The sequence below is a fragment of the Penicillium verrucosum genome, assembly GCF_028828655.1.
Source record: "Penicillium verrucosum strain IBT 35672 chromosome Unknown utg000002l_segment0_segment0, whole genome shotgun sequence".
Classification (NCBI taxonomy): Eukaryota; Fungi; Ascomycota; class Eurotiomycetes; order Eurotiales; family Aspergillaceae; genus Penicillium; species Penicillium verrucosum.
The window spans coordinates 5,448,366-5,471,074 of NW_026643211.1; the positions used below are offsets into that span (position 1 = coordinate 5,448,366).

Consider the following 22,709-nt stretch of genomic DNA (forward strand, 5'->3'; position numbering starts at 1 on the left):
ACGAAACGATGATATTTGGAATGGTATTTGTAGGCTGTCTATACGGTCAACCCCTATTTATACCCATGTACGCTATTCCACAGCTTCTGATCTAGTTTCCATTTCCCGACTGATTTCTTCAGTTGGGGTATCATTTCGAAAGCTCGCCGGATCCCCATCGTACATCCTATTCGCTCAAAGGCTCCAACAACCCAATCATGAACCTCATCAGGGGTCCCTGCCGCGCCTCCGGCAATTCCTAATTGGAAAAGCAACATGAAGGTACCATTCAACAGGGGTATATGTGATGGGTCTTCGGCAACTCCCTGCCCGGAGATAGCTTCATGACTTGCAGCTCCGGTGCATATCTCAATTGCCATGCAAGTAATCGTGTGCAATGCTCGCTGCCGTTGAATCGCATCGTTTGCTGTGGGCCGTGTCATTTTCGAAATTTGGGATACGATGGTCTCGTTGACCAGCAGTCGTGCCCAGCGGTAGTGGTTGAAAATCCTTGCAACCCACATGTCCTTGTAGACATGATACTGGCCATGGAAGGTGTACTCGCATGATATGGATTCTTTCACAGTAAATTGCCAGTCAACTGGAAGGTGGGCTTCCCACCCGCGGAGTTCATCTTCAAATAGTAGTGCTGAGTCCACTACTGCTCTGGCGTCCGGCTTTCGGTGATGCACATATGCATCGAACTTCGTAAATCTTACGAGTATGTCAACCAGATCGATGCCCGGTAAGATCTCCGGTGGCGCAGATGGTACGAGATCAGGAGACCAGTTCAGTAGATCTGGGGAGACAACCCTCTTGGAGAAATATCTGGCAATTGAAACAAAGTAGAATTGTAAGTGGGCTCGGTGGTCCAAGTTCTTGAGCGATAGACGAAAGGTGGATTGTTTAAGTAAGGCAGCCGCACCATCCAGATGTACTATCCAAGAATCAAGCTGGCTTGGGGTACAGCTGACCATCTACGCGGGTCAGTTATTGTAACTATTAAAAACCTTAAACCCGAAGAGCGTACCTCGTATAAACTCAGCATTATGATCAAGTGAAACGTTCTGTCGGGATTGGCCTGGGTGGGGTTCTCCACTATTTCTCGTACGGCCTTTATGACCATGGCATGCTTCTCTCGAGACAATATCCGCAGTTCTCTGTCATTATTGACATTGGACAAGGCAGCAAGGCCAACCGAGACGAGAGCATCTCGACTCGACTGATCGAGAGCAACTGCTCCAAGATGAGGAGACGGCTGCATAGTATCTGCATGTAGAGAGCGACCTGTTCTGCTGGCCATCCGTGTCACAAAACTGTTAACAAAGAACCTCAACCCCTGATCCTCCAATGGGATAGATAGCGGGGCAATAATTCTCGGAGTCATGATCTGTTGGCCCCTGCTCCTGCACACTAGTGCATCTGACGGTGAATGATCTGCTCCCGAGCCGGGGGTGGATATATCAGATTCTAGAGTTGCACTATCCTCCAATTTTCGACGGGCCTCAGTCTTCGCTTTTGCTTCTGCACTTCGTCGAGCTGCCCTGCCATTCTCGTCACGGAACATAAAAGACGGCACGTCCCGATAACCGCCACATGGCTTGCCCGCTCTCCTGCATTGGGAACACACGGGCTCAAGCCGATCACACTAAACCATGTCAGGCTATAATTAGTCTGGTGTTGGGCCACGCCACTTGCCTTTATCCGTCTTTCCCGACAACTGCAGCAAGCTTTACTGGGGCGACCGTAGAAAGGCATCGTCTCTGAGTAGATGCGGGGTGTGCCATGTTCGATTCTAAATAGGCAAAGAATTCGTGAGGATCGGAGGTGAGTCGATGACTGGGGGCCTAGATGCTCCACTTTGGTATATGCTTGGCATCGACCTTTCCTAATGGGGTATCTGTTTCATCATTTAGTTCGACACATGCATACACATGAGATTTTAATCATTTAGGATTTTAGGATTATATGTTATATATGCACACTCGGCTGGTTGAGCGTGATTCGTGAGACGAGCTCTCCTTCTCCAGACGGGACTTCGACCCTCGGAATTGTGGGAAAAGTTAGATCAAAAAACACAATGCTAAGGGACTATGTACAACATGACATGTGTTGACAAATATATGGAAAATTAAATACATAAATTGAAGGATCGACTGGCTAAACCAGGAAATGCACATCGGAAAAAGAACTCGGGCAGAGTCAGCGGCTTTTGGGCATCGAAACGCAGACGTATTATACATGGCAAGCACCAAGTGCCTGACCCTCCACGTGATGGTGATGGTGATGAGTATGATGAATATGGCGAGGAGCTTCCTGTGGCATATCAAGTGGTGTAGGAGGCGAAGTTTCCGATGTACTGGCTGAAGTTGTACTGCTCATAGATGATGGAGGAGTAATACTTGATGATGCAAATGTTTCGGTACCCGAAGCAGTGGAGACAGCAGCAAAATCGGTGGTGGTTGATTGCGAAACAAGCGCACTTTGGCTAGATACGCTAGAAGCTGTGGTCGTTGCGGTAGAAGCCCAGTGCAATGTAGTAGACACCCTTGTTGTGGAACTTGTCGTAGGTGAAGCAGATTTGGAGGAGACTGCAGCTACCACATCAGACTCATCCATGTGGTAGAGCAATGATCCCCAGCCCAAGCCATCGTAATGGCCAGACCCTTCTCCCCAGGAACCCGCACCGCCCTCCGCACCACCGTAATACTCAAGAGAGTTGTTGAGGTAGAGAGTCGTCCAAGGTGCGTCTACTCGCTTCATCATAACATAATGGTTGTAGAGCAACTCCCAGGTAGGTCTAATGGCCCCACGGGAGGCACTACTGATCTCTGTGTGACTGACTATGCCGTTCGTGTAGTCGACAAAGGGAACGTCATTTCCAAGGTTGTATCTTGCGAAGTACTCCGTCCTAGGGCGATACGTGAGTAAGTGGCAAGGTAGAAACGATTGAATAGTACATACCCACGGAGAATCCGGCTATCATTATAGGCAAACAAATCCTCTCCTTGATTCCAGGCCTGCTGCCCGATAACACCGAGAAGTTGTATGTCTAATGCTGAATGACCCTGATCACGACCGGACTCTTGGCCTTGGCCAAGTAAAGCCCCAGTGCCAGGCTCTTCAACGATGTTGACGATAGCATTGTTGATCGCGCCCGTTCCATCCCCAGACTTGAAGTAATCCACGGCAAAATCCCACACTGTTTGGTTTTCGGTTAGGACACCCATAGCCATCGCCGAAGCGACATTGCACAATTCCCAGTTCGCGAAGAAATGAAGAACATTATGCTCGGACGGCTCTTCATGTTTCAGCCATCTGTAGTGCATGGGGATAAAGATATTATTGGCCATTTCCACAATAGCAGGGAGAACATCGTCCACGAAGGGCTGATAGTCGCGAAGGAGTTCGGCTGCGTTGGCGAGTTCGTACCCCTGCAGGCCGGCTGTGAGGTACTTGTCGTCGCCACCGCCAATTTCAGTGAGAGTGGTTGCCCATGAGTGTAGGATATTGCTAGCAGCATCGGCAAAGCTTTTGTTTCGGGATATTTTCCAGCGTAGGCCTAGATTGAATGCTGCCGCGACATCATGCCAGAGGAGCTCTGCGTTCGCGGCATGGCCATCCCAGGTACCCCGATAGACAACGCTGACTGGGGAAGGAGTGTAGCTGGCGTCAGAGAATGTGAGACTGGTCAGGGTATTCCAAGATGCAGTCCATGGATCCTGGTTGGCCTTGATCTTTTTCTGGGTGCGAGAGATATCGCTATCGGAGACGAGGAGGCCAGGGTGCACAAAACTTGCTACAAGGGGAAGAAAAGGGATAACGAAAGAAAGGAAGGCGACCATTGCAAGGAGAAGGGCAACATATGTGAACACAAATATGGTAAGAGAAAGGAATGAACAAGAACGAAACTGAAGCCAACTAATATCAATGTCCACGGGTGTAGTTCTCCGTTCTTAATCTAGTTAAAACAACTTGTGTTTCAGTTATGCCCTAGCTTGGATAACTGGATTTCCGAACAGCTTGTCTTGCTAGGGAAAATGAATCACTACATGTTCTCTCTGTATATGTTTGGGGGTATGAGCTCAGGTGCCTGTTGATTAAATAGTCGATCATTCTGGATCGGCTCCTGAACAAGGTTGGAGTTTTAACACTTTGATTATCTGACTCAAGATGATATGATATCTAGGTGATCAATTGTTTCTTGTAAGATAGTATACCCCGGTGTCTTCTTTGGATGTTCTTTCCAGGTATATTTTTCAGATTTTTGATATTTTCTATAAAGAAATTCTTTTCTCCGTGTTATAGTTAGCTAGAAAGATAACTCGTTGGCTATAGAAGAAAGAATAGCGGGCTTTTCATTCTATAATATACGGAAGCAGTTAAAATCATAACCCGATGATTGTTGACTATAGATATAAATAAATTCAAGTAATATAGACCAAAAATAAGGACAAATACAAAGATATCGATTCAAGCAATGATAGTTGCACTCGGCCCTGTATAGTCCGGTAAGGCCAGATAGTTAGAGAACAGACATAATGTTTGACAAGACGTTCTAGAATCAGCCTTAAGCCCTATATGCATACCTTTAGAGGACCTTATCAAATAGAATGTCTTTAAAATACATATGTACCCATATAGTTGTCCTGCATACTTCCCCCCTAGAATTGTTCGAAAGCGGTACCTGAGCTACGTGGGTCCCGCGAACCTGGATCCTCCCACCACCTTGGCCTCTTTACGCAACCACACCTCTCTCTCTCTCTCCAGACTCCCTCTGGACCCTCTCTCCAATTCCTCTCACCATGATAGAAAGTCTATAGAGTGAACTGCGAGATCATCATGGAGGGACTATTCACTCTGCTCGCCCTGAGCATTGTGATGGCAATTACGTGAGCTACCTGTGTTTGGAAACCTAAGGTTCAATCGGATTCAAGCTAATGCTCCGGACTATTGGCAGATCCTTTGTCGTCGGCTCATTACCTTTAGCTTTTACACTGTCCCCCTCTCAGCTCCGCTTAATATCGTCCATTGGTATGGGCGTACTGGTGGGGACGTCGTTGATCGTCATTATCCCCGAGGGCATTGAAACCCTCTACAGCGCAAGCTCCCTCACTCGCAAGCAACACAGTACACGGTCTACCGCGATTGAATGGCAACATCAAGCCCCGGCTGTTGCAGCCACTTTTGGCCCCAACGGGAACAGCGCTTCAGACCTACTATCCGATGCCCCTGTCCCGGGTCTCCTCTCGGAAAGAGACCAACTCTCCGAGTCACAAACACTTTATGTCCGAAGCGAGGATTCGGCGGGTGAGACAACGGGGAAGGAAACAATTCACGGAGAGGAGGAGAGTTCGCCGCATGCGTGGGTCGGAATCGCCCTCATCAGTGGTTTCATTTTGATGTATCTCATCGATAAACTGCCCGAATTTGCTGCACCCACTAAGAACGACCGGACGCCTTACCATATCTCTTTGGATAACCTTGGGTCCGGGTTGCGACGGGGTTCCTCCCCGTCGCGTGAGGGTGGACTCCTTGATGCGAACCACGCGTCCAGGCGTGGCCACAGTTTTGCGACCACGACCGGCCTCGTGATCCATGCTGCGGCGGATGGTATTGCTCTAGGCGCTTCCAGCTCGGATGCCGGGCTCAGTTTTATTATCTTCTTGGCGATCATGGTGCACAAGGCTCCTGCATCTTTCGGATTGACATCCATCCTGCTCAAGCAAGGGCTGTCAAGTCGCACCGCGAGAGCGCATTTGCTAATCTTCAGTCTGGCAGCTCCTTTTGGCGCCTTGGCCACTTTCCTCTTTGTACAGATGATGGGATCTTCCAGTGCCGATGAGGCAGGCACTCACTGGCGCACTGGAATGCTACTGCTTTTCTCTGGTGGTACCTTCTTGTGAGTCTTCTTTTTGCGGAGCATATTGACATTTTCTTATTAATCTATGTAGGTATGTTGCGATGCACACCATGCAAGAAAACGGTCCGGGCTCGTCCCCGCGCGAACTTCCTATCAACGGATATGGTGACCGAGACCAGGATGGATCGGACAAGTCCATGAGAGACTTGATTGCATCTGTTTTGGGCATGATCTTGCCGCTATTCTTGCAGATTGGACATGCTCACTGACCAAGTACTTTGAGTGTATTCCTTGGGGTTACTCCATAGTGCTTTTACATTTTCGCTTTTCAACTATATTTTGGAGGGCTTTGTACCCATAGCAAGATACGGTTTGGAGATGGGATGCTGTAGCTGAGATAAATTGAGAAAGGGAGGATATGTTTGAATAGATTTCCTTGTATAACTGTTGAGTGTTATATTGGTCATAATTGCATGGTATTTTTACCTATCTCACGATCACATCGACGTAGCGTCACTGTACCCTATTTAAAGCCTGACAGGTCCCCCTTATGTTCGACTTCCCCAGGGGCAGTTTCATCTTTTTTCAGAATGTTGGTGATGACAAGTTTCGTCAGTTTCGTCAGTCTGAATCATCCCGTTGTTCATAAGTTCCATGGTCCAACCCCGCTAGCCGCATGCCAATCCAAAGCCTTGGGTCTATATGATCGTGAGTATCGTGGGGATCGTGGGGTTCGCGGGGATCTTGAGCATCGTGAATACCTGGTTGCCTTTTATAGCTCACGATATTCAGCTCTAGAGATCAATGACTTGGTCTCAGGCCAAACCACCTTTAGGTTTACGTTCTCGACGCCTCCCCGTTGCCTCCTTTGCCATGAACCGCCCAAAAGGAAATATCAGGCAAATCCAGACAAGAAAAAAAAAAAAAAAAAAGATGCAGAGAAAAAGAGATGATCTGTGCCGAATGCATAAGATCCATATAATTCTCATCTGATTAGTCCCGGGGAGACCATGCTTTGTCAGGAATCACGACACCTCCGCCTCAAATGTCCCTTTTCCTCATCGCCTTTTTTTTTCATTGGAAGTTGATTTCGAACACTGATTGAATGAAAAGAACCCCAAAAAAAGTGATATATTCGAAGAAAAAGAAAAAAAACGGGCGGCCTCGATACCTTCGGAGGATTATTGGTCTCACTTCCCTCCCTCGGCCGTTCGCCAGCATCTCCTCATACCCCCGAACTTCAATACTCCCGTCTCCCAACTCGCTCATAACTATATGCTGTGAACTATTGGAGGTTCACTACGTCACATCAATAAATACAACCCGGACAAGTGGGAGGATCATACTCGACTGTGGCGGTCTCCCCCCTGTTCTGTCGCCATGGACTCCCATCGGGCATCATTCAGCGATGTGGGAGATGGGTCGAATGCGCACACATCAGACCAGTTAGACAGTCATAAACCATCGCACGACCCAGTCACCACTTTTTCCAGCACCCCATCCAGACCACTCAGCAATAAGACAGCTGTCACTCCTTTACCCGCCAACCTACTTCCTTCAGCGCCCGCATCACCCCCGACACCCGCGCCTAGCCCTACCCCCCCATCAACGACCACCAACTTGGCACTCGACCGACGATGAAGAAACCAGCTTTTTGTTAAACCTTCGCATTCACTTCAGTACTCTATCCAACGCCCGAAAACAGAAACTCCTGGAGGGTCTTCTGGACGTATGCGACAGTCAGCAGCTGAGCTTTGTGTCGAGTTACGTCGGTCCTCGACTGAGGAAAGATCCATTTCAGGTTTTTCCTAATGAACTATGCTTAAGAGTGAGCCATTTGGTCGAGTCTCTATTCACTTATGTACTAATGTTGAGTCTGCTTAGGTCCTCTCCTTCATCGACGACCCCAAGACACTCGCCCGAGCTTCACAAGTATCACGGCGTTGGCGAGAACTACTAAACGATGACATCACTTGGAAAAACCTATGCGAGAAACATGCATATTCGGTGCGGCGGGTGCTGGAAGATGAAGCAGACCTCGTCGACCCGTTTACCGCCCATCCCGTAGACTCGGCTTCTGGCGCACGCACCTTCGGCGGGTTGCAGCGGCGCTTGACCGCATCGAATGGCCACGCCACCGAGAGCGCACCGGGCCTTCCCCGCACGCTTTCTGGAGAATGGTTGCCTCCGACAAGCTTCTCCCGAAGACGTCGGACCCGGCCCGTCTCATACCGTTCACAGTTCAAGCAAAAGTACATGGTTGAGTCGGCGTGGACCAAAGGTGGTCGCTGCACCCAGCGCCATATCACCCCTGACCAGGGTGTCGTGACAAGTCTTCATCTCACTCCGAAATATATTGTCGTTGCCCTGGATAATGCGAAGATCCACGTCTACGATACTAATGGCGACAACCAAAAGACGCTTCAAGGCCATGTGATGGGAGTGTGGGCGATGGTCCCGTGGGATGACATTTTGGTCAGTGGAGGCTGCGACCGCGAAGTTCGAGTATGGAACATGGCTACTGGGTAGGACAGAACCCCCCCACGACTTGCACAAACAAAAACTAACGTATGATAGAGCGGGGATCCATCTCCTTCGGGGCCACACATCAACCGTCCGTTGTCTGAAGATGTCGGATCGGAATACAGCCATCTCAGGATCCAGAGACACCACCCTTCGGATATGGGATCTGGCTACAGGGACATGTCGCAACGTCCTCGTCGGACACCAAGCTAGCGTGCGGTGTCTAGCCATTCATGGTGATCTAGTCGTGTCGGGCAGCTATGATACAACTGCGCGGATATGGAGCATATCCCAAGGACGCTGTCTTCGCACCCTTTCAGGACATTTTAGTCAGATCTACGCTATAGCCTTTGATGGCCGGCGGATCGCGACGGGAAGTTTGGATACTAGCGTCCGGATCTGGGACCCGCACTCTGGGCAGTGCCATGCAATTTTACAGGGTCATACATCTTTGGTTGGTCAGCTACAGATGCGGGACGACACGCTAGTCACAGGTGGCTCCGACGGCTCTGTCCGTGTTTGGTCATTAACCAAGATGGCGCCGATTCACCGTCTTGCGGCGCACGATAACAGTGTTACCAGTCTTCAGTTTGACAAGACCCGGATTGTTAGTGGTGGCAGCGATGGCCGTGTCAAGGTTTGGAACCTACAGACCGGTCAGCTGTTGCGGGAGCTTTCTACTCCAGCCGAGGCGGTTTGGAGGGTTGCTTTTGAGGATGAAAAGGCAGTAATTATGGCGAGCCGGTCTAACCGCACGGTTATGGAGGTACGTGCCATGTTTCCGTTTGATGGAAAATATGTTTTCTAATATATATCTCGCAGGTCTGGTCTTTCTCTCCACCACCAGAAGATTACGATGACACAGCCATTGGGAGTGCTTCAAGCACTCCAGGCATAAGCTCTGTTGATGACCGCGAGCTGGCCGTTCCAACTCGACGTCGAACCCTCTGCTCCGTTCCCCCACCACAGATCCCGTTAGGCAATGATAGTGATGCACTTATGCCAGACGCGCCCTCCTCCTAATCTCTTAGCATCTAGTGGTCTGAACTGATCCAAACGTGTTTTGATATCCTGCCATCTAACGATTACGCATATCCATTTATTTTTGTCGTATTTATCTCCCCATCCTTTTGAGCGCGGTTTGTTTTTTGTCATTAGTGGGTGCTTTGCCTTCAGAATGAGCTGCCGGCGTTCCTCCCTAGGTGTTTCTAGAGCACCAAGCGGTTGCATATTTGGTGTTGCAAATATGTTTGGTTACTGTGTCTTGATTCTCTATCCAGACTTGGTGAAGTTGCCATCCTGGAGTTGGGTGATCTTTTTCTTTTTTTCTTTACCTTGTTTTTATTTCCAATCGGCCATTTCGGAGTGTTTTGTGGTTGAGTACATGATACCTTTTTTTGGGAACACTTGGAATGTGATTTATATACCATCTAGTTTGATGAAATCTATATCATTTACATTCCCAATTGTCTCAGACCTCACCTGGGCAGGACCTCACTACTGTAGAATGACTAAGCGGGTTTCTCGGCACGTTGCGCAATGTCCCGAACAGAACTTGACGTCTCTTAGTTTGTAGGTAAACGTTCAAGCGAAAGACTTTAGCGCGAACATTGATCGCTGAAATATACGAGATCTTTGCTTTAGAAAACCCATCCGCACATCCTTTAAGATGTGCATGTGCTTCGTTTGGACTAGGCAGTCGAGTTGATCCAGTTACAAATGAGACACGGCCGTCCTTGACCTTTGTGGAACTCAGATCGAGTCCAACCTCCTTCTAACTCGCAATTCCTTTTGCGGTTTCCGTCGAAGTACCCGCAAGTCCTAGAGGTTCCTCAGGCGACTGCCCGAGGGTGAACAATGGTCTATGGGGGAAAACCAAGTACCGGATGTTACCTCTGTCGCAAGCGGAAGATAAAGGTATGTCCCGAGCTTCAATCTTGGTTTTTCGATTTACCCCGCCAATGAACCTATATTGTGCCTATAATATGTAGTCTTATTTGCATTCGTTAAAAGGCCAAATGCTAAATATGCTCCCTTCAAGTGCGATGAAGCACACCCAGAGTGCCGGAACTGCATTATCTATGGCCGACCATGTCCAGGATACCGGCCGGATGCCGTCTTCCGCAACGAGACCAGGAAAGTCGAGGAGCTAATGAAGAGCAGTTCCAGCGTAAATTCACACAGCAATACCGACAGCCAAGACAGCACCTCGACCTCGGACTCTCTATCAGCCGTCTCGCACCGCCGACGCGCAGGCTCACATGCGAAACACCATGACAAGACTGCTCTGACGCTATACTCGCCCGCTGGCTTTAGCTGGGAACAGCAAGCCCTGTGCTACTTCTTTGACCAGTATACCATAAAGGCAGATCCCGATGATGGCGGACATCTCGAATATGTGCCCCCGCTGTACGCGCGCGAGCTCAGTCGCCAGAGCAGCGAGTCGCCGTCTTCTTGTTTGCGCTGGGCGGTTGAGGCTACGGCGCTGATGACTCTCGCTAATGCTAAGAATGCGCCACCTCTCATGAACAAGGCGCGGCAGGGCTATGGGCGGGCCTTGCGAGGTTTGCAGGAGGCGTTGGCGTCGCCGACTACGGCGGTTAAAGATGAGACGTTTGCTTCGGTCGTTTTGCTTTCGCTGTATGAGGATATCTCGGGTGAGCGGAACGGGCTGTTCAGCTCGCATACGGCTGGTTTTGAGTTCTTGACGAAGCTTCGTGGAAACACGCTGGTTGGTCATCCGCATGGTCGGGATATGCTTACTTTTGCTTATGCCCACACGGTAGGTTTGTCGTAAGGTTCAGACATCGGGACCTGGCATATATGACTGAATATCGGTCCGAGACTGACCATTGTATAGTACGTTGAAATCCTCGCACTTGGAGACAGGTCTCACTTCGACATCGATTGGGTCCTCAGCATGCTAGACATCAGCAAACCAACCGAGCGCCTATTGCTCACTGCATCAAAGCTCTGCCAATTATTCCTATGCATGAGCACCTCATCAAAACCCCCAGACCAAGCTACCGTCGAATCATGGATCACAGCCGGCTGCGAGTACGACATCGAACTCTCCCAGTGGACAGAGACCCTTCCAGACCGCTGGCTCCCACTAGAAGTCTACTCAGCACAGGGCGAGACCCTCCTAACTTACAACCGCATCACCAACGCCGTGATCTGGAATTACTACCGCGCAGTGCGCGTGATGGTGCAACAACTTCTCCTCGGCCTAAATGCTACACTTACCTCCATCAAAGCGGCCAACAAGCAATTCTCCAGTTCCCGACATACCAGCAGTTCTGAACCAGAGTCCGAGACCGTTCTCGACGAGCCAGCTCTGAAAGCTACCATCCGCGAAATGACCACAGACGTCTGTCGCAGTATCCCCTTCGCGCTGGCTGACGTCGACTCCCTCGGTCGTCCGAATAATTCAGACAGCCCGTGGAAAATGCGCGCTGCGCAGGGTTACGGATTGCTCTGGCCCCTCTGGTATATCCTTTCCTCCGGTATGCCGAGTTCGGCGCAGGCAGATCTGATCCGTACTGTGCTGTCGCGTCTTGGGTCTACGCTGGGTATTAAACTAGCGTTAGTACTTGCCGGTGAGGTGGAGCAGAGAACCGGATGATACGCAGGGCAAAACTCTTGGTCGAAACTTACCACGGGTCTCGTGTGATTTTGGTAACCAAATTCGATGTATGGGCTTTGGAGTGCCCGTTGCGTGGGACCAGAGGACTACGATGTGTGAGAGAGGTGTGCCAATCTCACTTGGCGTCGATGAGCTCCTCAATAGGCTACTGGCAGGACTTATGGTAAAAGAAACAAGGCGCTTTTGGACAATTTCGGTCATTAGAGACTACGATGGCATAATGGCGCCAGACCAGCACCAAGACCATCTACAATATGGCTAGGTAGACTTCAAGTCAGTCAATGGATATCTCAAATCAATTAAAAGCACTATGGCCGCCGACTGCGTTCACTCGTCGGCAAAGACGTTCTCCTCTTCTGATTCCTCGTCGTCTGATTCAAGCGGGAATCCTTTCTTGATCATTGCTGCCTTCGTACGAGCTTGATCCTCCGCGGCGCGCGCGATGATGTCTCCGAGGTCACGGTAGGTACCAAGTGCATATGCTTTATCCTTCATACGGTACACTTCGGGGTCTTCAAGGGGCGAGTTGTACCAGGTTGCATTGAACGGCAGCCCTCCGTTCTTGAGCTTGGGGGGTGCGTTCTTCGCGGCACCCTCACTGGGGTTGACGGGACCAACCTTGAACTTGCGACTCTTAGGAGGGTTCTCTTCGCCTGCATCGTCTGGGGTAGTCCCAGGACGCTTCCGACCGACAGTCGGCTTCGTAGACTTCCGGGCGGCATCTGTATCCTTTGCGCCACAGTATGTGTGAAGCAATAGACTCGACGGCTGCCGTTCAGTCACAGCCGCGATAACCCACGAAGGCACATTCGGAGATACTAGATCAGGACCTGTGCCGTACGTCAGCTTTATCGTATAATTCTAGTCAAGAGGAAGACGTACGAAAGGAACATTTGCTTCCCGATGACACAAAGGCGCAATTAGCACACGCCCACCCCCACTGAGCCTCGTTCTTCACGAAAATAATTCGACAATGCTCGAACGTCCGTTGGCCTTTAGCGCAGGAGATACATTCCTGATCCGCCGGGGCTTCGACACCACACAACTGTCCCTGCGCTGCACACCGAGGCCTCCCAGACCTCACTGGCCTGCGTACTCCCCTTCTCCAATCGAGTTCGGTCCGCTTGGGGTGCATACCAACGAGATTCCGTTCGCATGCGGTCATGAAATTTCGTAGAAGTGGTAACCCGGTGGTGTCGAGACCCGGAAAGGAAGCTTTGTAACCCTCCCATTAGCGAATGCATACGATTGCAGAGAATGATGAATATATAACACTCACGGTCTTCGACTTGCGCTTCCATGGCAGCGTTGAGTTCGGCGGTCGTACGGTCCCGAACGGACGGGCCGGGGTCTTGTTCATCAGCGGAAGGTTTCGTGCGCCTCGTAGTAACGCCGACACGAACACCAGTCCTATCTTCGTCATTTCGGTATGGGATATCGACTGCATCGTCGTCGCTGCTGTCAGAGTCTGTGTGTTGTAGAAAATAGGGGTAGTTGGGACTAGGCGATCTCTCTAGTCTATCTTGTCTTAAACGAGGATTATCGGAGTCCCGTGAGATTGCCTCGGCAAGGCCATGTGTAAAGATGTCTTGCTCAGGAGTAGATGGCTCGGTCGAAGCACTGTGAGGAATGGAGCGAGTCAAGCGAGTCAAGCGAGGCATGGCTAATACTATGGTAGAACGAGACTCTAGAAGGGTGTTAAAGGGGTTTGAGTTCTTTTGTGGGCGAGAAGAAACTAAATCTTCTCTTCTTGGTGTCGTGTGGCCTTCGTGTGGCCTTCGTGTGGCCGGTGTCCTATCCTTGTTCGCGAATCAGGGACATCTGTTTATGTATGTGACATTGTCACTTTATAGGTATCTCTGCTATTCTGTATTCTGACATTCCTTTCACAATAAGACATGATTACATCACATTGTCCTAACTGACGACTTTCTAACACATGTATCAACTCAATGAATCTATGTGTTTACAGACCATCCTCGACCTGGTCTTTGATGAGAGCTGTAAGCTCGGCCGCTGTGCGAGCCCTCACGGATGGGCCAGGGTCTTTCATATTTCTGATCCACTGTTGGGGGAGTGAGGTGAAAGTGATGTGTCGGAATGTGTCGGTTTTTCTTTGTTAGAAATTGATATCGTTGTTTGGGTAAGCATCTAAGACGCGGACTCCCTGAAGCCATCGTTTCGGTCAACACTTCGTCGAGGAGGGAAACTATCAAAAGCGTCCAATACTTCTCAGTTCCCCAGGATCATGGCACAAAAGGAGAAACTAGAGGATCATCTCCAGGGTTTAGATTTAAATGTTTTATATATGTAGTGCTTGGATTTATATAACTTGCAAGGGAGGAGAGAGAAGGAAGGAATATGTACTCTCTCTACAAACTGAGGCTAAATAGCCTATAAAAGCCTAACAAACAAGACATCTATCCTGACAATATGTCGATCTATTGATTCAGACATAGTCAACAGATATACTACATTCTCTAGCCATAAAGGGCTTTATATCAATATCAACATTTGAAAGTGAAAGCATTCTCCTTCACTATTCTTTCACTTCTCTCCTCACTTTTTCTTACCTCTTTCTTATAAGTAGACTAGACATTGCAAAAGACTCTCTAGCTCTAGGTACGATATATCTTTTTCTTTCAAAAGAGCGTAGTTTTCGATTCTTGTGTCTATTTCCTTAAGAACTAGCTTCATCTCCCTCTTCCCTTGATCTGACATTCTCCTTGTCTAGTTGGGCATACTGAGCCAGGACGTACAGGCTTTGTGTTAGTCATGTCCGATCTGTCCAATGGAGGTGTTGAATACCTGATAGTCATGGTCATGCTTGACCTTATAGTGTCTTTGCAAGGTCAGTATCAGGTGATGTTATGCCTTAGGCTAGAAACTAACTCTTTGATAAGAATTCATAATTTTATTAAGAAGTTTGATTGCATTAAAGCTCTCTTAAGTAATTATGCAGGAAGTCCGGCTAAGTCGGCTGCTGTAGTATAAGTTTATACAACGTACTTATGTAGTATCGCTGGATATCATTGACGTCATATAAGATTATAGTGAATATTTAAAATATTAATTGATTCGCAAGAATACGAAACTATCTAGAGAATGAGTAGTAAACTAAAGAATCTAAATCAATAAGAGTGTAAGAGAGTGTAGGGAGTAGATAAGTTATGTTGAACCGTCGGGAAGTGCGGAGAGATAAGCCTTCAGGGCTAGTTCGGCCACTGACGACATAGATCTTCCAAGGTACGTACATACAACATAGGTACTTTGCTTTTTATTGATCTTGCAACTCTCCCCTCTTCCAATTCCAAATATTTTACAAATATATATACACCATGGCTATACAGGAACGCAAACTTCCCCTTGGGAAGATTGAGCCTAACTCACTCAAGTACTTCCTCAGCTGTGGCTTCGGTGGAATCATCGGTATGTCCAAGCTTCCCCATCTCATAAGGCACGTACTAACAATATTATTATCCAGCTTGTGGTAAGTAAAATTTCTCCATAATACAACTAACATGCTCAATTGACACCCAATCCCACATAGGACCAACCCATACAGCCGTAACACCCCTCGATCTTGTGAAATGTCGTCGCCAGGTTGACCCAAAGATCTACACCTCCAACATACAAGCATGGCGAACAATTTTCTCCAAAGAAGGTCTGCGCGGTGTCTTCTTCGGCTGGTCCCCCACCTTCCTGGGCTACTCCTTCCAGGGTGCTGGAAAGTACGGGCTGTACGAGTACTTCAAGCACTTGTATGGAAACCAGCTGTTCCCGGAGTCCAACCGTACTCTGGTCTTCCTCGGTGCTAGTGCCTCTGCTGAGTTCTTTGCTGATATGGCCCTGTGTCCCATGGAGGCTATCAAGGTCCGCATGCAGACCACCCTGCCGCCATACGCTTCCACTATGCGCGAGGGCTGGGGTAAGATCGTTGCCAAGGAGGGTTTTGGTGGTTTGTATAAGGGATTGTACCCTCTGTGGGCCAGACAGATCCCTTATACCATGACCAAGTTTGCCACCTTTGAGGAGACGGTCAAGGTCATCTACCGCACTATGGGCAAACCCAAGGAGGAGTATGGCCAATTGACCCAGACTGGGGTTAGCTTCTTGGGTGGTTACATTGCTGGAATCTTCTGTGCTATTGTTAGCCACCCGGCAGATGTCATGGTCAGCAAATTGAATGCTGATCGTAAAGGTAAGCTTTTTCCTTTTTTCGGCTGAAGTCCTTGATGCATGCTAACAGCCCGTTTGTAGCCGGTGAAGGTGCCATGACGGCTGTGTCCCGGATCTACGGGAAGATTGGCTTCTCTGGCCTATGGAATGGTCTCCCTGTTCGTATTGTGATGCTGGGCACTTTGACCGGTTTCCAATGGCTCATGTAAGTGTTTGTTCCGTCCTGATTTGCGTGTACAGCGACACTAACGTTCTTCAGTTATGACTCTTTCAAGGTGTTCCTTGGTCTTCCGACTACTGGAGGTCATTAGATAGTCATGATTATTGGGGGTTCTCATCTTTTCTAGAGCAATTGTACATAGCTAGGAGTTAAATGGATAAAGATAAATATTTGTTTAAACAATATTGTGTAGACCGCCTTTGATATCGGGGCAGAATAATGTTGGAGGTCGTCGCATTGTTGCCGACGACGTTTGGTACTTCTCAATAGGGTCACCATTCCAGTCGATGACTCGCCCCCATTACCAACGACTAATTCACGACTAATCAAAGCTATATATACTATATCCAACCGCCTGTCGTCCGGTCTTTTACTCCTTCTTCTTCTTCTCCCTCTTTATATTTCACATCGCCCCCCTTCGCATCGTGCTTTGTGTCAGCTCCGACCAAGCATCCCAACGAAATACGAAATACCGCAGTGTTCACAATCCAGTCCGGTCATCACCAATTAAACCAAAAATACAGACCTCCTCCCCTTCACCAAAATGGAAGCCTCCCGCCAACCCTCCTCCATCCCACCAGCCAATCCCCCCAGCGTGGAGATCGCCTACAAACGCAAGTGCATAGCACTAAAGAAACGCCTCGCAGAAGTCGAAGCCGAAAATGAAATCATGCGCACCCGCAACCGCCGCGGCTCCCAATACATCCAGAAAATGCGCCTGGAAACCTGCATGCTTCTCGAGCGTCTGACGAAAGTCACCGGCATGGCCGACGAGGCAAAGACCGGCTCCGTAAACCCAGAACTACGTGCCCGCGCCGCAGCCATGATGAATCCCGCCCAGGATGCTGCCGGTGTACTGCTAGAAGATGATACTGAGGGTAGCTCCGATGAACAGCCGCGCACAGTACGTATCTTACAATTTACATTTTACAATTCGCCCTCTTCTCCGGAACACTCTGTTCAACTTTTACTATATACGTCCCTTCCATATGCATTTTCTGCTACATCCAAGCTAACGTGTTTTGTTTTTTATATTGTATAGCCCGAGGAACGTCCGCTACGCGTTAAGCGTTCCCGCAAGTCTAACGCTACCGGCGTCGATGCGCAGGACGATGATCTCCCCGCTCAAGATGGACAGCCTGAATCTGTAGATCCCGCTGGGGCGCCCCTGCCTCGTCTTGCGCCGGCTCCGACACAGGAGTCTCTTACTCATTCCTTCCGTGTGCAGACCGGTAGTGGTGGCTCTGCTGATCAGACTCCTGCTGCTGCTGCTGAGGCTGGGCCTGAGTCTGGGACTACGCCCATGGATGTGGATAAGGAGGAGGTTAAGGAGGCTAAGGTTGAGCAGTCTTAGTGGATGGGTTGTGGTTTATGCGTGTTTCTTTTTCTTTGCTTTTAGGGCTTTGCAGAGTTGTGACGGTGACTCTTCGCTGTTCTGTTTGCTTTCTTTTTCTTTGGGGGTTTCTTTTTTATGCATCGGGTTCGGATGCGGTGCTGGTCTATTTTCAAGGTTTTTATTTGTTTTTACTTCTGGTCGGCCTTGATTCTACGGTCTTCTGGCGTCTATGTCTGATACGAATTTCGTCTGAGAAATCTCACGCTGAAAGTATGGTTGAAGCTACTGGCTCCTCCTTGCGGCTTTTTTGACAACGCTCATCTAGACTCTGTTTAGTTGTTATTAGTTAATGCTGTGGATAGAGACAGAGCAAGGGGAAAAGAGAGAATGCTAATGACAATGTATGTTCAAGGGGATCTATGGGCTTTGGAGTACAGCTCAGCTGCCGCTGTTTGAGATTTGGGAGGCCTCAATAGTTCCAATGCTATCTACGGTTGGTAAAATGTACGGACTACGAATAACTTGGTTCCATTTGAAAGAAAGAGCTTGCAGAGTAATTCGGCAAAGTAAGATCAATAGCATTTTGAATCGATTGACACCATCTGTGCAGATTTCCAACGCCGTTTTCCAACGCCGTTTCTCCGCGAAAGAACCCACGTCAACTCCAATACCACCGGGAAAGAAAAAAAGAAAGCACATTATTAGGAACAAGAATGGGATATGATTATTTGGGTATGAATGTCTTCTGTCATGTACATGTGAAGACACAACGAGCCTGGAAAGATGATACAGATAGCAGGAGGTGGTGGTAGCATAGGAAGATTAGACACGGCGGGTGAATTCGAATCCTATGTCGGGCGAGTTCCATGAGTTTTCGGATGTTTGCCTCTGGCATACTGGGCTGAGCGATTGTCAATGTAGAACCGCGAATGGATTGTATGCCAAAGCACATAAGCAATATGCTGGTAATACATAGCATTAAAAACTAATATTCGCAGCATAACTGATTGGTCGAGACGAGCGTAGATAGTCACTCTAGTCTACTCCAGCGTAGAGATCGACAACAATGTTGATTCCAGCCACGAGAATCTCTGCGGCGATCAAGACAATAACTGATATTTGTTAGATGGGTCGGTGTTGGAAATCATAACTGGAGGGAGACTTACCAATCCATTCGAGATACTCGCCGTGGCGATGTGTCAATTGATCCTTTAAAACTGCAAGAAGATCCGCAATAACATCCAACCGTTCCGTCAGAAGACTGACACGCTGGTCCATCTCCAGGTAGCTTCGCACTGCCTGGTAGACAGGTTCCAACTGCGGCTCTGCCCAGAAGAGTTCCGGGCTATCGAGGACAGATCCTTGCAAGTGAATATTGATGCGGAGAATGAAGAGCTCTCCAATCTGCATGTTGATTTGCCGACGGGTGAGATTGACGCTTCCGGTTTGCGCAATCTGGGCAGGTAGCGGTGCAGTGTCGGTGATTGTTTCTGACACAAGATCTTCGAAAAGCGAAGTCTTGACCGACTGGGCCAGAGCATGAGAGATCGCTAACTTGACCATATTGTTGCGCGGGTCGCGAAGAGAGATGAAGTCGTTGTAGATCCTAGCCTGATACTCGCGCGCATAGTAGAAATTGAAGTTCTCAATCTGAGTGTCATCAGGACTCAATATGGAGGTCGCAAATTTGGAGATATCGGACAAGAATCTTGATTCTTGCGCAGGCGTCATTCCCCATATTACGACCGTTCCGTAGTCGAAGAGGAATATCTCGGGTGTATGGATTGTGGTGTCAATATCAGGAGTGTCCTTGACGACTACTTGTTCGTTATCATTTGAGTGACTGCGCTCCTCGTGCAGATCAATCAAATCCTCCCTTCTGGTCTTCTTATTGTCTTCAACCTCCACCGCACTATCCGAATATCTTCTTTCACTAGGTCGTCTGTCATGGTGTCCATTGCCATTTTGATCCTGAAATAATCGTGCGTTCTGCTTTTCTTCGTACTGGTAATCAAAAGGGGAGTAGACGCATTCATCATACAACTTGGGGTTGGCTCCGCGAGTCTTGCTCCGCGACTTAAGAAATTTGATGACGCCTTCGAGTCGATACGAATTGGCCGTGCAGTAAGCTGTCACTCGGGGTATGCGATCGCGGTCGGCTTTACCCAGTCGTGCAGCATGGCTTCGTGCAGCGGGGTCCTTTATGCGAGTGATTTGTGAGTAGACATCCCGAGGGAAATCTCCATCAGACCCCCCTCTCCCTCTTCCGTCACAGGGTCCGGCAGCAGTTTTAGTTTTTGCGCCTTTTTCGTTGTTCGCTGTGGTCCAATCTTAGATGCGACATGTGGTGGATTCGATAATGGGTTGAAGGGAGCCCCATGGCTATTGCGACGACGAAGCTTGCTGTTCAATGCTGAGAGCATGGGCTGGTTGCCGGGACGGGGCTGGCCTCCTTGGGCGTTGACATTCTGCACAGGAGGTGAGCCTGTTTGTAAGGGTCGGAATGTAGGATCGGAAGTAGAGGCTGTGCTGCCATAGGTGCTGATTTGTGTGAGCGGATTGAAGGATACCGACCGCGGCGTCCGGTTTGCACGTGGTGACGTATTGGAGGCCGAGTTCTGATGTTGCGGCAGCAGAGGAGAATTCTCTGCGTCAGGCGCCATGGTAAAGGGAATGAAAGGTGTATAGTTAGATAACAAGTGCCATTGGCTAATGGGATTGGAGGTAGAAGAAAAGCAAAGAGTGATGTAAAAAAAAAAAAGGTCAAAGAGGACTCTGGCAAGCTTCCAAGCTTTCGATGTTTCCGCCTTAATAATCCGAGAATCGGTCCGGGTCCAGTCCTTGGCGCTTTGTATCAATTCATTTTTATATTTCAAAGATATCGGGGATTTCTATGTTTATATCTTCTTTTTGAATGAATTTATTGCCAGACATTATTGGGCATAATTGACTGAATCCTATATACATAACTCCCCCCAAAGTTGAATACAGACCAGGTTCTACTCCCGCCGAACACCATGCAACCCGAGTAACACTTGGACAAAAATCCTACTTTCAATAATGACTGATCACAAAATGGCTGCAGTGCCCAGGTGGATGCGGGGTGGGTTGCATGTCCAGTTGACACCGACTTTCGATTTGCGCCAATGGGGCATCGAACCCCCCCGGAGAGGAAAGGAGAGGAACATCAGTCGATGCAAGCGAGCATGTCCCCCGTTGACAACTGGCAGGTCGTAGATGTAACTTCCAGCTATATTTGAAGATGTGTGTCACTGAACAAAAATCGCTTTTAATGGCCGTACAAAGTTTTCCATTTCACCGGCGAACAAATCCAGAAGGACCGCCTGCCTTCTGTCGGAGCCCATTGTTTTGAGCTGCGACACGGGTTTTCTGAAGCATGCTACCCTTGAGGTTCCGTCCGGCCTTGGAAATCTTAGGGGCGAGCACGGGCTTGGAGGACTTCTTGGAGGACGGCGCATCGAGCACCCGGATAGAGACATCGCCCATGTTGATATCCTTGGGAAGCTTGTCCTGCTTATCCAAGAATCGCAGCTTATTTGACTTCTTCGGGATGACGAATTGATCTTCGGCTGGGGGCGTGGGAGGGCGAATGGCGAACTCGGCGTTCAAAATGTCATCAGGAAGCAAAGCAGGAAGAGCGGCTCGTCGTGCATCTTGGGTAGTTGTGCCTTGGAGAGTAGCCGTGCTTTCGGAAAGCATGTCATCAGTTGGAGCCTCGCTGGGCTTAACAATCGATTTGGCTTGCAACTTGCGACGCTCATCGAGTTTCCGTCGCTTCTCTCTCTTCAGTTGCTCTTCTCTACAGAAATCATTAGTCAAAATTCTTCGCCAAACGTAAGAAATCACACGTACAATTGCTTGGCTGCTTCTTGCTTCTTGGCCTGCTCCTTCATTTTCAATAGCTGGGCAGAGTTATCAATGGTCTCTGGCGCATCATCGTCACTATCGTCTTCGTCGTCGTCATCCTGGGTTGGTGTTTCCGAGATTTCTTCTGGTTGTGTTTCGACTGGTTCGGGTTCTTCGCTACCGAATCGAATCTTCTTCCCTGCAGGTGCTTTATCGCCAATTACGGTAGATTTCTCTGCTGGGGTAGGTTTCGTAGCATCTTGATCGGTTCCAGTAGCCTTCGGATCGCTTCTTCTTCTCCGCTTGGTCTGCTTGTTTTCGGTCTTGCTAGCACCGGCTGAGTGTGCCTTGCGCTTCCCACCCGCAATTTCGGGCGTAACATCCCCTCGTCGGGTAGCTGCCACCATCTTAGAATTGGTGGCAGAGGTGCCTGCGGGTTGGGACTCTTCTTCTTCGGGCTGTCGCGTAAATAGACCCTTGGCAGCAGTGACCAGGTGAGCAAACATAGAGTGAAAAGGAAGTTGAGAAATAAAGTAATAAACCCGAATGGGGGAAACGATTCCTCGTGTTGGTCAAGAGGTGAAGCAAAAATAAAAAATCTCTCGGCGATCAGGATTTCCCGAGAGCGGAGACGATAAGCAACTCTCCGCTCCAGGGCTTATCACTTCACTTCATTTACGTCTACTTCACCTTCACTTGGAGAGCAAGTAGTGTCTATCTTCTTTTAAATTAATAAAATCCTCTCCGTCTGGTATTTAAAATCAAATTTATGCTTTGTGAGGAATATCTGAGCATCTTCTAGACCCAAATATCTGCGCAAACGACAAATTTATACTACTAGGTCCAAAATATATATAGGCCATGTCAATCTCCGACACAAGCATCGAAGCCAAACCTCAGTATATTATAGTATAAGACTCAATTCTTTTGGTATTTCCCTGCTCAAATTGAATTGATAGATCCACTAGTCCTTAGCTGTGGGGCGAACAATACATATGCAATGAAGTATAACCTCTATATACTGTTTGTACGGCAAGCCTGTTGAGATAAACAATAATCCTTCAGCCCCTTCAAAGGGAGTACGGTGAGTCAAAAT

General features: G+C 48.7%; 9 protein-coding genes across 9 annotated transcripts; 5 read left to right on the forward strand and 4 right to left on the reverse strand.

The window, feature by feature from the left end:
* Positions 1 to 53: 53 nt before the first annotated feature.
* On the reverse strand, positions 54 to 3,824 carry N7516_007666 (Chondroitin AC/alginate lyase; the record flags this gene model as incomplete). The annotated part of the gene is made up of 5 exons (XM_057220386.1): positions 54 to 956; positions 1,010 to 1,627; positions 1,698 to 1,826; positions 2,251 to 2,890; positions 2,944 to 3,824. The coding sequence occupies 5 exons, from the start codon at positions 3,822 to 3,824 to the stop codon at positions 54 to 56; spliced, it is 3,171 nt and encodes a 1,056-aa protein (XP_057074477.1).
* Positions 3,825 to 4,715: 891 nt separating this feature from the next.
* Positions 4,716 to 6,119, forward strand: N7516_007667 (Mn(2+) transporter ATX2). The gene is made up of 3 exons (XM_057220387.1): positions 4,716 to 4,871; positions 4,940 to 5,881; positions 5,934 to 6,119. Exons 1-3 carry the CDS (start codon positions 4,822 to 4,824, stop codon positions 6,109 to 6,111), a joined length of 1,170 nt encoding a protein of 389 aa, XP_057074478.1. The 5' UTR covers positions 4,716 to 4,821; the 3' UTR covers positions 6,112 to 6,119.
* Positions 6,120 to 7,222: 1,103 nt separating this feature from the next.
* N7516_007668 (F-box/WD repeat-containing protein) lies at positions 7,223 to 9,388 on the forward strand (the record flags this gene model as incomplete). Its single annotated transcript, XM_057220388.1, has 5 exons — positions 7,223 to 7,318; positions 7,368 to 7,670; positions 7,727 to 8,367; positions 8,420 to 9,131; positions 9,188 to 9,388. 5 exons carry the CDS (start codon positions 7,223 to 7,225, stop codon positions 9,386 to 9,388), a joined length of 1,953 nt encoding a protein of 650 aa, XP_057074479.1.
* A 768-nt stretch (positions 9,389 to 10,156) lies between these two features.
* N7516_007669 (putative C6 transcription factor) lies at positions 10,157 to 11,990 on the forward strand (the record flags this gene model as incomplete). The annotated part of the gene is made up of 3 exons (XM_057220389.1): positions 10,157 to 10,282; positions 10,407 to 11,147; positions 11,226 to 11,990. The coding sequence occupies exons 1-3, from the start codon at positions 10,223 to 10,225 to the stop codon at positions 11,988 to 11,990; spliced, it is 1,566 nt and encodes a 521-aa protein (XP_057074480.1). The 5' UTR covers positions 10,157 to 10,222.
* Positions 11,991 to 12,338: 348 nt separating this feature from the next.
* N7516_007670 (DUF3716 domain-containing protein) lies at positions 12,339 to 13,672 on the reverse strand (the record flags this gene model as incomplete). Its single annotated transcript, XM_057220390.1, has 3 exons — positions 12,339 to 12,841; positions 12,894 to 13,226; positions 13,291 to 13,672. 3 exons carry the CDS (start codon positions 13,670 to 13,672, stop codon positions 12,339 to 12,341), a joined length of 1,218 nt encoding a protein of 405 aa, XP_057074481.1.
* Positions 13,673 to 15,349: 1,677 nt separating this feature from the next.
* Positions 15,350 to 16,501, forward strand: N7516_007671 (putative mitochondrial phosphate transporter Pic2; the record flags this gene model as incomplete). The annotated part of the gene is made up of 5 exons (XM_057220391.1): positions 15,350 to 15,440; positions 15,496 to 15,501; positions 15,562 to 16,212; positions 16,272 to 16,395; positions 16,450 to 16,501. 5 exons carry the CDS (start codon positions 15,350 to 15,352, stop codon positions 16,499 to 16,501), a joined length of 924 nt encoding a protein of 307 aa, XP_057074482.1.
* A 453-nt stretch (positions 16,502 to 16,954) lies between these two features.
* Positions 16,955 to 17,764, forward strand: N7516_007672 (uncharacterized protein; the record flags this gene model as incomplete). The annotated part of the gene is made up of 2 exons (XM_057220392.1): positions 16,955 to 17,314; positions 17,453 to 17,764. 2 exons carry the CDS (start codon positions 16,955 to 16,957, stop codon positions 17,762 to 17,764), a joined length of 672 nt encoding a protein of 223 aa, XP_057074483.1.
* A 1,011-nt stretch (positions 17,765 to 18,775) lies between these two features.
* N7516_007673 (YagE family protein) lies at positions 18,776 to 20,409 on the reverse strand (the record flags this gene model as incomplete). The annotated part of the gene is given in 3 exon segments (XM_057220393.1): positions 18,776 to 18,858; positions 18,913 to 19,986; positions 19,998 to 20,409. The coding sequence occupies 3 exon segments, from the start codon at positions 20,407 to 20,409 to the stop codon at positions 18,782 to 18,784; spliced, it is 1,563 nt and encodes a 520-aa protein (XP_057074484.1). The 3' UTR covers positions 18,776 to 18,781.
* Positions 20,410 to 21,061: 652 nt separating this feature from the next.
* Positions 21,062 to 22,119, reverse strand: N7516_007674 (uncharacterized protein; the record flags this gene model as incomplete). Its single annotated transcript, XM_057220394.1, has 2 exons — positions 21,062 to 21,566; positions 21,620 to 22,119. The coding sequence occupies 2 exons, from the start codon at positions 22,117 to 22,119 to the stop codon at positions 21,062 to 21,064; spliced, it is 1,005 nt and encodes a 334-aa protein (XP_057074485.1).
* Positions 22,120 to 22,709: the final 590 nt, after the last annotated feature.

What these genes read in the sequence shown, in the direction of transcription:
- N7516_007667 (XM_057220387.1), top strand. Translation starts at nt 4,822, where the DNA reads ATGGAGGGACTATTCACTCTGCTCGCCCTGAGCATTGTGATGGCAATT. An exon ending in AGCATTGTGATGGCAATTAC is followed by an intron (nt 4,872 to 4,939) that starts GTGAGCTACCTG and finishes GACTATTGGCAG; the next exon opens with ATCCTTTGTCGTCGGCTCAT. An exon ending in TTCTCTGGTGGTACCTTCTT is followed by an intron (nt 5,882 to 5,933) that starts GTGAGTCTTCTT and finishes TAATCTATGTAG; the next exon opens with GTATGTTGCGATGCACACCA.